Source organism: Enhydra lutris, unplaced genomic scaffold (assembly GCF_002288905.1).
Source record: "Enhydra lutris kenyoni isolate GAN:26980312 unplaced genomic scaffold, ASM228890v2 scaffoldscaffold22, whole genome shotgun sequence".
NCBI classification, from domain to species: Eukaryota; Metazoa; Chordata; class Mammalia; order Carnivora; family Mustelidae; genus Enhydra; species Enhydra lutris.
In genome coordinates this window covers 41,861,988-41,876,645 of record NW_019154106.1, presented here as the reverse complement: position 1 = coordinate 41,876,645, position 14,658 = coordinate 41,861,988, and the positions used below count along the sequence as shown (strand labels likewise).

General features: G+C 54.1%; 1 protein-coding gene across 1 annotated transcript in view; it reads left to right on the top strand.

Annotated features, from left to right (window-relative positions):
* Window positions 1–12,415, top strand: part of LOC111149941 (otogelin) — a 77,745-nt gene extending 65,330 nt beyond the window's left edge. The window contains 10 exon segments of the mRNA XM_022507214.1: window positions 152–253; window positions 3,799–3,897; window positions 5,503–5,543; window positions 6,983–7,058; window positions 7,170–7,348; window positions 8,100–8,204; window positions 8,383–8,502; window positions 9,688–9,733; window positions 12,052–12,131; window positions 12,215–12,415. Coding sequence (XP_022362922.1) covers window positions 152–253; window positions 3,799–3,897; window positions 5,503–5,543; window positions 6,983–7,058; window positions 7,170–7,348; window positions 8,100–8,204; window positions 8,383–8,502; window positions 9,688–9,733; window positions 12,052–12,131; window positions 12,215–12,415 — 1,049 coding nt within the window.
* Window positions 12,416–14,658: the final 2,243 nt, after the last annotated feature.

The window sequence follows — 14,658 nt, the reverse complement described above, 5'->3', positions numbered from 1 at the left end:
GGCCCTATGAGGCCACGAAAGGCTCCTTGAGTCCAGCTCCTGTCACAGCTGGGTTTTAGGTACCCCTCCCACCAACCCAGCAACCTGCCTTGTACCAAGACCCTGTGAGGGGGACTTCCTGTGACGGCCGTGGCTCCTCTCCCCTCCTCAGCCTGTGGCGACTGTCCAGATCCAATCCCCGAGTGTCAGGAAGGAGAGGCGCTCACCGTGGACAGGAACACCACAGAGCTCTGCTGTCCTCTGTACCAGTGTGGTGAGTCCCAGCTGGAGGCAGACATGCAACCTCAAGGAGCTCCAGGGACATTTATGTGCCACCAGGATCCCTTCACAAGGCCCTCCCTCGGGACCAATGGGAGTTCAGTAGGGAGCCACAGGGCGCCCCAGGGTGAGGAGGAGCCAAACCTATGAGGGAGGAAGAGGCCTCACTGGAGGACGCTGGGCCAGGCAATGGTGCGGGGTCCAGGCAGGGATGTGGATGGCTCTGAGGTTTCAGGAGGAGGCTCCCTGTCCCCTCCCTTGGAGTCCCCAGGCCCAGGGGGAGGCCTAGGGTGAGACCACCCCAACCCTCCCAGCACTGATTCACAGTCCTCATTCTCTGAGCCAAGGCCCCTGCTTCAGGGCCCCTCTTGCCCTGTGTCACCCTGGCTTTGCACATGCAGCCTACATCCCAGAAGACCCTGCATCTCAAAGCCTTGGAAGCTCTTTTGGGTTGCGACCGTAAATAGAAGTGGACCCTTTCTGATATCTTCACAGGACGTAGTACCTTAGTATAAGGTGTACTGTATACCTGGTACCTTAATAGTACCCCTTAAGCCTAGTAGAGGCAGCATCAGGGACATTAAGAAAACCTAACAGATGAGAGTTAACAAACTGGTTGAATTTCAAGATGACTCCATTTGTAAAAACCGCACACTGATTATAGGGAAAAGGGGAGTGAACCTCACCTGCCCAGAGTGGTGTAGGCGGGGACTGTCTGCCAGGAGACCCCAGGGGCAACCCTGACGGCTTCAGTGTCAGAAACCAACTTTGGAGCAGTGTAGACTTCCACAGCGCATGCCCAGATGAGCTGACCACAATGCACAGATCGGCCCTACCTAGGGTCTCCAGGCCTCTCGTCACCAAGTGTTCACAAAGCTGATCTGAGCAGAGGGCCAGTGTCCTTCCCCTTGTCTTTCCTTTCTTTCTGTGTGTCTCTTCTGTCCTTCTTGGCCTCCTGCTCTTATTCATGTGTCTCTCTGGGGTTCTTTTTTTTTTTTTTAAGATTTTATTTATTTATTTGACAGAAATGACAAGTAGGCAGAGAGGCAGGCAGAGAGAGAAGGGGGGAAGCAGGCTCCCCGCCGAGCAGAGAGCCCAATGAGGGGCTCGACCCCAGGACCCTGGGATCATGACCAGAGCTGAAGGCAGAGGCTTCAACCCACTGAGCCACCCAGGCATCCCTCTCTCTGGGGTTCTCAGGAGGAAGTCTGGTCATGGGGAGTGAGAACAGGTGCAGCCAGTCAGTCATGGTTTCGCATCCCAGTTCTGCCATTTACTAGACGTATGGCCTGGGGCAAGTCACTAACTCTCTGAGCCAAGGTTCCTCATGGGTCCAAAGGTGCTAACAGTACGTACCTTGAGGGACTCTCATGAAGATGGGAGATAATATATGTGAAGTACCTTATGGTCCTTGGCATATAGTAGGTGCTCCATAAAGGGAGGGTATTGGTATCATTACTTCTTCCAATCCTCATTGTACTTTTGTTATAGAAGCACTACATCTGCTTCATAAAAGGCACAGAATCTAAGTAAATGCAAGCGAGAATACTTTCTTCTGGCTTCCTAGATACCCCACTGTCAGCACAGTTGGGGTTGGAAGACATCCTTCCACATACTCACTAGGCCTTTATACGTGTGTGTGTTTTTAATCAAAATAAGCTCATACTGTACGTGATTTTTTAGATTTTCTTATTTGTTTTATTGTTCTTATTAGAATATAATTAATATACAATGTTAATTAGTTTCAAGTATACAACATAGCATTTCAACATGTACACATTCCTTTGGGCTCGTCTTGAAGAATGTCATCACCATCTGTCACCACACCGTGTCATTATAATATTGTTGACCCTGTTCCCTGTGCTGTACTTTTCATCTCCATAACTTACTTATTTTATAACTGTAAGCTTGTATCCTCCCCTTTACCTATTTCACCTATCCCCCCCCGCCAGCAACCACCAGTTTGTTCTCTGTATTTAAAAGTCTGTTTTTTGTTTGTTTGTTTGTTTGCCCATTTGTTCTGCTTTTTAGACTCCTCCTATGAGTGAAATCATATGGTGTTTTTCTTTCTCTATCTGACTTAGCATGATGCCCTCTGGGCCCAACCACGTTGTCACAAATGTATACCTGCTCATTTTTTTTTTAAGATTTTATTTATTTACTTTACAGAGAGATAGAGAGAGCATAAGTAAGTAGGCAGAGAGGCAGGCAGAGGGAGAGGGAGAAGCAGGCTCTCCACTGAGCAGAGAGCCTGATGCAGGGCTTGATCCCAGGATCCTGGGATCATGACCCGAGTCAAAGGCAGCCGCTTAACCAACTGAGCCACCCAGGTGCCCCACCTGCTCTTTTTCTAACCCACTATTTTCAGTTCATGTTAATACATTTTCAAGTTATATCATGCCCCATCCAGGGCTTCCCTGGTTTGTCCAGTCCAGGACCACACATTCCTGTTTTGTCCCTTAAATATCTTTGGACCTAGCATCGATGTCTTTTTCTGCACGACGCAAAATTATAGAGTTTGGGCTGGGGTCCTGCAGAAAAGTCCCACCTTCTGGATTCATCCGTTGCTTCCTCTTGGAACGGTTTACCTTGCTCCCCCATCCTCTGCGCTTCCTACAAACCAGAATTTGGATCTAAGACTCGGTGGACTCAAGTCACAAGTGTGGGGCTCCACAGACACGAGCTTTGCTGTACATCACATCATGCAACACAGACCATCTGGTCGAGACAGTGTAACTGAGGCTAACATGGGCCCTGACTGAGGGCGGTGACTGTCCCTTGCCACCATCTTGCATTTAGAGTTTTCAAGGAACCCGTTACTTTGACCCTATACAAAGGTCCTTCTCCCCTTCCACCTCATAATTTTTTGAGACATCAATCGATAATCTTTACCTGTGCCAATATACTTTTTTTAAGTAAATCAGATCAATCTTACAGTTTTCAAAGTGCTGTCCCAAACACCTCCCCTCCCCACCCCAAAGTTGTGCCCAGGAGTCCCTCAATCCTTGCCTTGTCCTCCCAATAAATGAGAATGGCTGAGGAACCCCAAACGAAGAGGGCTTGCCTGAAGACTAGGAAAAAGGGAAGTGTGCACCCTGGAGTGTAGCATTCCTGAAACAGAGCGGGCTCAGGGTGGGCTCCGTGGGTATGGTTCCCACAGGGCGCATAGCATGGCGTTCTCCTCTAGAGGGAACGTTCGTTCCCAGCAATGGAGCTTGCACTGGTCCCTGGTGTCCATCTGCCCCTACTCTCAGGGTGACACAGAATCCAGGGGGAAGGAAGGCTCCGTTGAGTGACTTTAAGGTTTTGACACTGTCCTATTGCTAATCCCTCCTCAGAGTGGAACTAAGGCTTCCAGAAGAAGTTCTAGGGGGAGACTCCAGGAGCCCAGACTTCTTCCCTGGGCTCCAGCCCTGGAGGGTGTCTAAGGACATTGGACAGGGGTGGGGGCAACCAAGGAGGAGCCAGTGTTGTATTTCTGGGGGTTTCTGCTCCAAGGTGTCTGCAGCTGATGTGTCCGCTGCCTCCCTTCCTTCACAGTGTGCGAGAGCTTCCGCTGTCCCCAAGTGCAGTGTGGCATGGGCACTGCCCTGGTGGAGGTGTGGAGCCCGGACCGCTGCTGCCCCTACAAGTCCTGCGGTGAGTCCCTGCGTGGAGACGCCCCTCCCCACAGCTCTGCAGAGAGGGAGGCAGGGGAGGAATGGCCCCCATGGTCCACCTGCTCACATTCTAGCCCTCTAGAACCATCAACACTGCCTTGCTCCCCCTGCATCTGAATGCTGGGCACTTTGCATTCCTACACCTTTTTCTCCCCAGGATGAAAGAAGGAAAAAATCGAGTTCCCTGTTCCCCAAAGGTTTTTCCATCTAAAAAAAAAAAGCCTTTATTGCAGCTGTTAGTTAAAAAAAAAATCTTCATTAAAATTTGCCTCAAACCCCTTTGGGAGCCTCCATGATCAATAAGGAACACAAGTGAGCTTTATGTAAAAATGTGACTTAGAAAGAGTTGATTTAGAAAGAGTTACGCATTTATTTCACTCGTCTTTTTTTATTATGCATTTATTTTACTCGTCTTTTTTCCAGGCCTCCAATGTTAACGTCAGGAGGCCAGAGAGTTTGGTCTATTTTATTCATAGCTTTGTCCCCAGAGCACAGGAAAAGCTCTGCACAGAGTAGGCGCTTAAAACTATTTGCTGCACCATCAAAAGAAATGAAATCTTGCCATTTGCGACGACGTGGATGGAACTAGAGGGTATCATGCTTAGCGAAATAAGTCAATCAGAGAAAGACAACGATCGTATGATCTCCCTGATATGAGGGAGAGGAGATGCAACATGGGGGGTTAAGGGGGTAGAAGAAGAGTAAATGAAACAAGATGGGATTGGGAGGGAGACAAACCTTAAGTGACTCTTAATCTCACAAAACAAACTGAGGGTTGATGGGGGGAGGGGAGTTGGGAGAAGGGGGGTGGGGTTATGGACATTGGGGAGGGTATGTGCTATGGTGAGTGCTGTGAAGTGTGTAAACCTGGCGATTCACAGACCTGTACCCCTGGGGATAAAAATATATTATATGTTTATAAAAAATAAAATTAAAAAAATATATATATATATTAAAAAAAAAAAAAAAACTATTTGCTGCAGGAGTGAGGGACCCAGGAGAGTGTTTTCACAGGTGCTTTGACCTTGCGCTCTCCTCTCGGGAAGCTAGAGCCTGCGTGTCTGTTGGGTTTGCTGGCACTGCCCGGGGAGTAGGCTCTCCCTGAGCAGGACCTGCCTGAGGCCGGACACTTATACCAGTAAAGCCGAACTTGCCGAAATACGTATTTGGGAAAGACAGACGGTCAGAAGTTCCACCCCTGCCGTGTTCACTTCTGGAGAGGCCCCACATCTGCTCTAGAAAGGGCTCTCAGGAGGATGGGGCAGGATGAAGCCCAGATGACAAAGGGAACCTGTGATTGGCCTGTCTGCCTGTTTACCTCACCCGCCTCTGGAGTGGAGCTTAGAACCAGGACCCACCCCTGCCTCCCCACAGGCCTACCAGGGGAGCCACAGCCCCCGTGTCCCGGGAGGCTGAAGGGAGGCTAAGATTTTGGCTTCTTCCCCTCGACCCCCACCCTGACTGGGCCTGAGGCTGGGCCGGAGGCTGCAGGGGCTGCAAGGGAGGGAGCAGTATGGGGACCCAGGGTGACTTCCACCTGGACAGCTCCCAGTGAGATGGCTCCCGGCCCTCTCCTGTTTTTCAGAGTGTGACTGCGACACAATTCCAGTGCCCCGGTGCCATCTGGTATGGAGACCCTGTTTCTCCCCACTCTGAGATCTGCCGCCCCCTTTCCTTTCTACTGTGTCCCACCCCCTGGAGACCCTATTCCTTTAATGTAGTGCAGAAAGCCTTGGCTTTCTCATCAGCTTCCTTGTCCTAAGCTCTGCTTTCTGAGTACAGTGTCCACATTTATAAAGTGGGCGTGCTCATGCTTCAGCATCATGGTGAGCAAGTACAATGCTGATGGGGATGGCAATGACGGTGGTGGTGGGGATGGTGGGGATGGGGATGGTGAAGATGACGATGATGGTGATAGTGATGATGGTGGTGGTGGGGATGGTGAAGATGATGGTGATGGTGATGGTGACGGTGATGATGGTGGTGGTGGTGGGGATGGTGGAGATGACAGTGATGGTGATGATGATAATGATGGTGATGGTGGGGGGGATGGCGAAGATGATGGTGATGATGGTGGTGATGATGGTGGTGGTGGGGTTGGTGATGATGATAATGATGGTGATGATGGTGGGGGGGATGGCGAAGATGTTGGTGATGATGGTGGTGATGATGGTGGTGGTGGGGGGATGGCAACGATGATGGTGATGGCAATGATGGTGGTGGTGGGGATGGTGGAGATGACAGTGATGGTGATGATAGTGATGGTGATGATGGTGGGGGGGATGGTGAAGATGACGATGATGGTGATGAAACTCATAATGGCAGCTAATGTTTACTGAGAGCTAACTATATGTCAGGGACGTTCCTAGGCCTTTTTATGTATATTGTCAGATTAATTCTCATGACAGCCCAATGAGCTTGATTCCATGATGATCTCAGTTATACAGATAAGGAGACTAAGGTTAAGGTCATGAAGCTAGTAAGTCACAGTCAGGATTAGAACCCAGGAAATCTGACTCCAGAGGCCATACCCTTCAACTTCAGGCTGCACAGCCCCTGAGGGAAGGGAAAATACTTTAAGAAATGTGAAGTTATGTTTAAAGGGGTTTTTTCACCATTTTCTGATTATATATATTCTCCTCACCCCATGTCCCACAACACACACTTTCTCCCATTTTCTCCCCCTCCCCATTCCTCCTCTTCTCCCTTCAACTGGTGAATGAGGAGGGTAAATGGTATAAGCCATGTGGGCTTCTTGGCTGACAGCCAGGCAGTGGTCCCTCATTGAGGTGGCCAGTGGGTGCTTGGGGCGAAAGGAGAGCCCTTAGCCCCTAGGAGAGGACACTGGGGAGTGTTCCTCAGTGGGGAGCCATGCTGGGAATTTTTCCCTTGGCTGGGGAGGGACTGAGCTCCCTGGGAGCCAAGGACCCCAGGCCCGCCAGCCCCCTCCCCGCCCACAGCACGGAGCCAACTGACAAAGACAAGGGCCCGGGTGGCAGACTGCTCCCGAGGGCGGGCCTGGGCTTCTGCACCCTGGGGTGCTGACTGCCTCTGCCCCCACCCAGTGGGAGAAGTCCCAGCTGGACGACGAGTTCCTGCACAGCGTGGAGAATGTGTGCGGCTGCGCCAAATACGAGTGTGGTGAGCAGGGAAGGGAAGCCCATTGGGTAGGGCCAGGCTGGGCTGGCCAGGGGGCGCTGGATGTGCCTGCCGGGCTCTCGGTGACTGCGGTCATCTCACACACCTACCCAGTGAAGGCCCCCGTGTGCCTGAGCCGCGAGCTAGGGGTGATGCTGCCGGGCCAGACCGTGGTGGAGCTCTCGGCAGACGGTGTGTGCCACACCTCGCGCTGCACTGACGTGCTTGACCCTCTTACCAGCTTCTACCAAATCAACACCACCTCTGTGCTGTGTGATGTCCACTGTGAAGCGGTAGGTGTGGGCGGGAGGGGGATGGGCAGGGTCAGGGCACCAGCCTGGGTGACCTTGGGTGCTCCAGGAATCAGAGGATCCTCAAGCTTTCTAGACCGTCTGAAGAGTAGGGCTGGGGGGAGGGGCCCTTCAGAGACCCCCATGGAAGATGCTGAGCTCGGGCCGGGTTGGGAGTGGCCAGGAGGGGAACAGCAAGAATGCGGGTCTGGCCATGGCAGGTATCTGACGGAAAGAACACAGATCGAGGCACCTACTTATGACTGGCCCACTCCTTGCTGCTCTGTGTGTGTCTGTGCTGCTACCCTTTGTTGAGCACTTCTGCATGCCCAGTAGCTAGGATAGTTACTGGCTTCTTGTAAAAGCTAATGAGGGTTGGGGGTGGAAATAGCCCCATTTGTCAAATGAGAAAACGGAGGCTGAGGGAGGTCCAGTCATTTGTCCAAATTCCCGCAGGGACTAGGACTCAAACTGAGGTCTATGCACAGCCAGAATGAGCACCCTTAATCACCAGCAGTGCTGTCTCTGAAATGGGTGGAAGTGCTCTTCGTCCACGGGGTCTAGGAATTGCTGTGAGGGAGGCTTGAGGAGGATGGAGGGAAGACCTTCCTGCCTGACATGAGAGGCTGGGAGCTCCCTTTCTGAGGGCGGCCTGCTCTGGGCTTCAGGCTCTGAGACCTCAGACAGTAGGAAAGGCAGGAGGGTGGAGGTGGGCACAGGGCTGAGGCCCCTCTTGTCCTGCCCGATCCTGCAGAACCAGGAGTACGAGCATCCACGGGACCTGGCGGCCTGCTGCGGCTCCTGCAGGAACGTGTCCTGCCTCTTCACTTTCCCCAACGGCACCACCTCCCTGTTCTTGGTAGGCGGCCCCCCAGCTACCCACCTGGGGAAGGTGTGCGGGGGGTTAGGAGTAGGCCAGGGCTCAGGGAGAGGTGCAGACAGTGTCCTGGGCAGTGCTGGGTCCTGGGCCACACCTGTGTTCTGAGTTGTGCCCTAGCTGTTCCCACGGGCCATCTGGCCACCTCTGTACCCTCCAGCCTGGGGCGTCCTGGATCGCAGACTGTGCCCGCCATCACTGCAGCAGCACTCCCCTGGGTGCAGTGCTCGTCCGCTCACCCATCAGCTGCCCCCCACTCAACGAGACTGAGTGTGCCAAGGTCAGTGCCAACTTCCTCCCTGCATGGCGTGGCCTGAAGCCAGGGATACTGGCCGTCTTACTGGCAGGGGGCGTGGGGGCTGGGGGGGTCCTGTGTGCTGAGGTGAGGGAGGAGGGGTCCACTGGAGTCTGTATGCGCCCTGCCATCCCAGCTCCACATCCCTCCATGTGGTCCCACTCTGACCACATCACAGCCAACATCCCCAGACATCACATGGCAGCGCCCAGGTGTACACAAACATCCATCCTCACACACACACCAACATGGACAGTCAGTCCCTCACACACACCGCACACCTCACGGGGCCCTGAACCCCTCCGCCTGCCAGAACACATGCCATGGACAATGGGGCACACAGGCCACACGCAGTGTGCAGATGCCCAGTTCAGTCCTAGGATGGTTTGATGGCACTGCCACTGTCCAAACTAACGCCAGAAGGGACAGCTGTCACTCTGGGCAGACCTCAAGGGAAAGGATTTCTGGAGGGCTGGGTTATTGTTGCATTATTGAAGTTCCCAAGATTGATATCAGACATTGAAAGATTTCTGATCTTACCTAGAAAACAAATACACACCCTCCCAGTCATACTCACCCTCTCAATACAAAATCACACATGTATACACATGTACACGCTCATAAAATCACATGCATATACTCCCTAATTCACAAAGCTCTCTCACATCGTTTGGCTGCTTTCCTAAGCAAGGAGGAGGGCTGTGCCCCCATTTTCAAGGTGGGAAAACTAAGCCCAGAGGAAAGGGGTGACTTATCCAGGGCTGAGATAGAGCCCAGGTCACTGGCCCAAATGGGTCAGCCCCTGCACCCCTCCCCTCCCTGACCCTCTGTGCAGGAAGCACTAATGAGAGAACAGGGTAGGGCATGAGGGAAGCTGCCCCTTGGAAGGATAGGGGGCCCACACCCTCTTATCCTTCCTGCAGTCTTACTGGGGCCACAGGCCACCTTAGTGCCACTGTCCCAGCCAGTCAGGTTAGCCTCTGTGGCTCTCCCATGGCCAGCCCAGGGGCCCCTTCTCTCACTGGCCTGGGCCTGATGGACGGAAAGATCTGGTGCTCCTCTCCTGGAGCATCATGGGAGAAAAGGAGTCACTCTCACTGCCTCTTTCTGGGATCTTGGCTCCAGGTCTGGGACAAGCTATCCCACTCACCTCCTCTCCTCTCCCTCTAGGTTGGGGGCTCAGTGGTACCTTCCTTAGAAGGATGCTGCAGGACATGTGAGTGAGCACGGCTGAGGCCCAGGGGTGAAGGGGGACACCTTTTGGGTCGGGGGACAGGGTATCTTGCCAGGGTTCAGAGGGCCAGGTTCCTGGACTGGAACCCCAGTGGGGGTTCATCAGAGGTGATTAAATGAAGGAATAACACCCCTCCCGTGGGGCTCATGGCACTGGCAGAGATATGCAAATGGGCAGACACCATTCTCATGTCCCTATCCCAGCAAAAGTCCTCTGCTTCTTGATGGAGACGGGGACGTCCACGAGGTCAGTAATTCCCCACCTGTTCTCCCTCCTCCTGTACCTGCCACAACCACCAGCCAGAAGCCCCCCAGGTGAATTCTTCCTGTGGCCGGGAGCCCAGTCTTAGAGGTGCCCCCTGGGTGGGATTCAGGCCCGTGGGGTCCCCGACTCAGTCTGAGTGAGAATTCTGGGCATCTGTCCTCACATCTCACCCCTGGAACCCACAGCCCCAGCCACATATGCAGGCACGTTCCAGTCAACTGTAAGACCTTTGCCTACGTGCCTCCCCTCCCCCTACAGTCCTCAGACTAGCCTTTGGAGGACAGAATTTGGGATCCTGTGTCCACTTCACAGACAGCAGGAAAGCTGGGCTCAGTGCCTCATTGGCTGATCTCTCACCCGCAACTCACGTTCACTGAATATTCCATGTGCTCCCATGTGACCTGCGACCCATGTCCCTCTCCCCAGGTTCCCCGGGGACCCTGTTTCCTATGGTCCCCGTTAGCCCCGCCTCTCCTTCACGGGTTAGTGTCCACTGCCACCCAGGTACTCCTCTTGGAAGGACTGCAGGCATGCAGCCATGTTGCTGTTCCCAACAATGTCCCTTCTGCTAGATGGCCCCAGCTCTGGGGGTGGGGGAGGGAAGGGCACGGGCCCCTGCTCCCCGCCTCTGGCAAAGGCCTTTCAGCCAACAGTGCATGCTGGATAGCGAGCCTCACCCCCTGGGCTTGCATGGGAATGCTTCAGCGATGCCCACTCTCCTGGAGCCCATCAGCGCCCAGTGCTGCCACTGCTTTGCTCCCGCTGGTCACTCAGCTGGTCTCGGTCCAGGACTCCAAGGGCCATGGCCAGGACAGCCCTTGGGCCTCTTGCCTGCTATAAGCAGAGGGGGAGGAAAAAGTGAACTTAGCTCTGGCCAGGAGTCCTCCAGCTGGTATGGTGGGAAACCCACTGTGGTGAGGCCCAGAGGCCAGAATTCCACCCCATTTCTGGCAGGCTCCCTGGGGTGACAGAGGGAATCCATGCATCAGGCAAATATTTACTGAGCATGAATACGCCAGGCCCTGTTTTAGGCACTGTGGACACAGCTGACGTGTTAGTGGGAGAGACAGAATAATGAGTAAAATATATAATAAGACGGATACCTCTGGTTTTAGGGGGATTGAGACTTACACAATTTGGGGAGGCCTCGTTAAGAAGAAGAATACAAACTTACAAGTCCCATATCAGGGTGTGAAATTGAGTATTTATTTAGAATGGAAAAGAGCTCACAGCAAGTTGAGGGAGGGGCAGTTCTAAAGAAGGTCTGAAGCTTCCATTTCCCCAGCGTAACTACCCTCGTGTCTCTGGTGAGATGGTGACGGTGCTCAGGCTAGGAATAAGGCAAGGGAGGGGTCGGGGAGGGAGCAGAAGATGGAGGGAGAGGGTTGTAGTTTCAGGCCTGGGCGCAGGAAAGGCCTGGGGAGGAGATATTTGCGTCTGTGAGGGGCTGAGTGGCCCTAAGATGGCCTATCTGTGGGAGGTGCGGCCCAGGCAGAGGAAGCTGCTGCCAGTCACCTTCCATGCCTGTGACGACTGTGTGGGGTGCGCAAACCCCTGACCCCGTCCGATGGATACGGAAACCCAGTGAGCCCGCTGTGTGCCAGCTTCTGGCACAGGGTAGTGGGTTTCCATACATTCAGGAAATTGCCGATTCTTTATCCTCGAAGCCCTCTCAGAGTCGGAACGCTGAAGCTGAGAGAGGGGTGGGGACAGGGCCAGGGTCACCAACAGGGGTTAGAGACAGGCACTGGGGCTGGGGTGGGGAGGCAACCTGCCTCGTCTCCAAATCCTCCTCTTCCCTAGCCCAGAGCACCGCCCGCCACAGGCCATCCAGACCTCATTCCCTGTCTCCCCTGCCTTCACTACCTGCCTGTCTCTCCAGGGCACTGAGTGAAAGGCTTTCTCTTTGCTGGGGAGGGGCTCTAATGCATGGGCACTAACGCCAGTAGAGAGACCCTCAAGCATGACACTAACTGCCCCAGTCCGGCCCATCCTGCTGTCCCACAGCCACAGCTGCCCCCTCCCTGTCCCCCCAGGTAAAGAGGACGGGCGCTCCTGCAAGAAGGTCACAATCCGTATGACCATCCGAAAGAACGAATGCAGGAGCAACACCCCTGTGAGTGGCGCCCCCTGGCGGTGGGAAAGGGGGCTTCGGGGGGTGGGCTGCACCGTCAGCCTCACCAGCCCGCCCACCTCTAGGTGAACCTAGTGTCCTGCGACGGGAGGTGTCCCTCTGCCAGCATCTACAACTACAACATCAACACCTACGCCCGCTTCTGCAAGTGCTGCAGGGAGGTGGGCCTGCAGCGGCGCTCCGTGCAGCTCTTCTGTGCCACCAACGCCACCTGGGTGCCCTACACCCTGCAGGAGCCCACTGACTGTGCCTGCCAGTGGTCCTGAGGCCTGGGGGCCGGGACTGGCTGGACCACCTCTGCCACCCCCACCTTCTGCTTCCAGTGGGCCCAGGGTGCCGTGGGCGGGGGTGGGCCTGGGTGCTACAGGTGTGGAGAGCGGGTAGGCGCTGAGAACGGAATGACGGGTAGACTGACTAGAAAGGGCCACACCTGCCCATCCTGGCTTCTTCTCTGGCCTCCCTCTCCTGCATACACCGAAAAGCACTATCTATACCTGAGGGCTCAGGGAACTCAACTCTGTCCTTGGCCGAGGTCCAGAATGGGCCTGAACCCTGACTCTGGCTGCAGGGAGGCAGAGGGGGAGAGATTTCCTGGGAAACCAGGCCCCAAGCTAGACTCAAGACCATGTGCAGGGCCGGGATGTGGTGGACCCTTTCTACCCTGGGAGAACCACAGACATAGTAAAAGGACAAGGAGGCTTTAACTGCAATACACAGGCCTGCATGGTGCTGCACAGGGGAATTTCCCAGAAGCGAAGGGGGTGGGTTCCCAGGTCCTCCCACCAAGGTCTGCAAGGTCAGGCCCAGAGACAGGGGAATGGACTCAGTGACCTTCGAGTCCCCTGTAGACCCAAGAGGGATGCCCTGGCATTCTGTCGTCACCCTGTGGTTCAGGAAAGGATTTAGAAGAACAGACCCATGCCTGCTCCCTATGTGGCCCCCCCTCCCAGCCTCCCTGGCAGGTAGAGCTGGTTCTTGTGAGGTGGTGGCAGGAGCCCCCAAGGGCCATTGGCTGTTTCAGGGTACCTTCAGCCTGGAAGGGCGTGCCTGGCTTTGCCATATGCCTCTTCTCCAAGGACATAGCAGAAATGGTCTCTGGAGGGGCCTGAGGTGAGTTTTGTGGCTCAGCCAATTCCTAGCTCTCTGCTTCGTGGGACTGTTTAGCAGGAGAGCATCTGTCAGTGGGAAATGCAGGTGCTCCACACATACAACTGGTCTTCCAGCGTTTTGTCAGAGCCTTGTCTCTGAACCAGAGTGTCCTTCTTAAAGCCAGGGCTAAGGTCCCTTTCACACCCCACTCTACAAGTCACCTCCACATGCCCCTTTGTTCCACTGGTGCAAAGGGCATGGACACGAGGTTGTTCATGCCCCAGCACTACCCTAATATGCCTGGGGCCGTGGGGATGCCCTAGGGTTGGGGTTAGTAGCCTGTGCCAGGTTGGACCCCAGATGTTCCTGCAGCTTCTTTTTCTCGGATCTATATTCTGGTTCTGTATCTAATAAACCACAGAAAGACACCAGGCCTCTGAGCGTCTCTGAGGGTGTCCGGTCTGCTTTGACTCTGAAGGAATTTCAGCTGTGAAGAGAAGACCCTGTTTCATGGCCCTGAAGGTCACTCCAACTTCTCCTGCCCCATCTGTCCCCATACTTCCTCACGACCCCCAGCGCCTGCCCCCAGCTTGTTGGAACTGAGCTAACAGGAGATTGGCTCCCAAGGGAAGGGGTGGGAGGAAGGATGAGGACATGGGGAGCTGGGGAGCTAGCGTCCCAGTGGGGGCCTCGGTTTGGAAAGGCAACCTCGGACTTTCAGATGACTGTTCATCTACCTGTCACTGACGATGCAGCTTTGCTGACTTGGCCCTCTTGGGCTCTAGCTGGAGGCAGCTCCCCAGCACCTGCCCCAGCCCCACCATGGGGCCTGGCTTCCAGTGATCACAGCCATCACTGGAATCACAGTATTCCTGCCTTTTCTTCCCTCCTCACCTGCCCTTCCAGCCAGGCATCCCCTCCTGCCTGTTCCTCCTGGAAGCCAGCCTCCCACCCCAGCCCTCTGGCCAAACATCCCAGTCCTGTTCCCTCAGCTTCCTCCTGAGAAACCAACTCCTTTACACTCAGACACTCCAGTGAAAGATTAGTAAGAAGCAAATCATTGCCCAGCATGATACTGTGCTCTGTGCTCTGTGCTCTGGAGAAGACAGGAGACAAGGAGGAACTTAAACCTTGATCAATGTTGCCCAATTGCCCAATGCTGATGTCAGTGTTCATTAAAACAGTTTGGAGATGGTGATTCACATCAAAAATACTTATACCCTTTGATGAAACTCTCGAATTTCTAGACAGCTGTAATAAGCTGAAGGATGGTCTTCCATGTATTCATGCCAGAAGCCTTGGAATATGTGACTTGACATAGTAAAAAGGACTCTGCAGGTGTGAATAAGACTCTTGAGGTGGGGAGGTAATCCTGGCTCATCCATGTGGGCCCAGTATAATCCCAAGAGTCCTTTTAAGA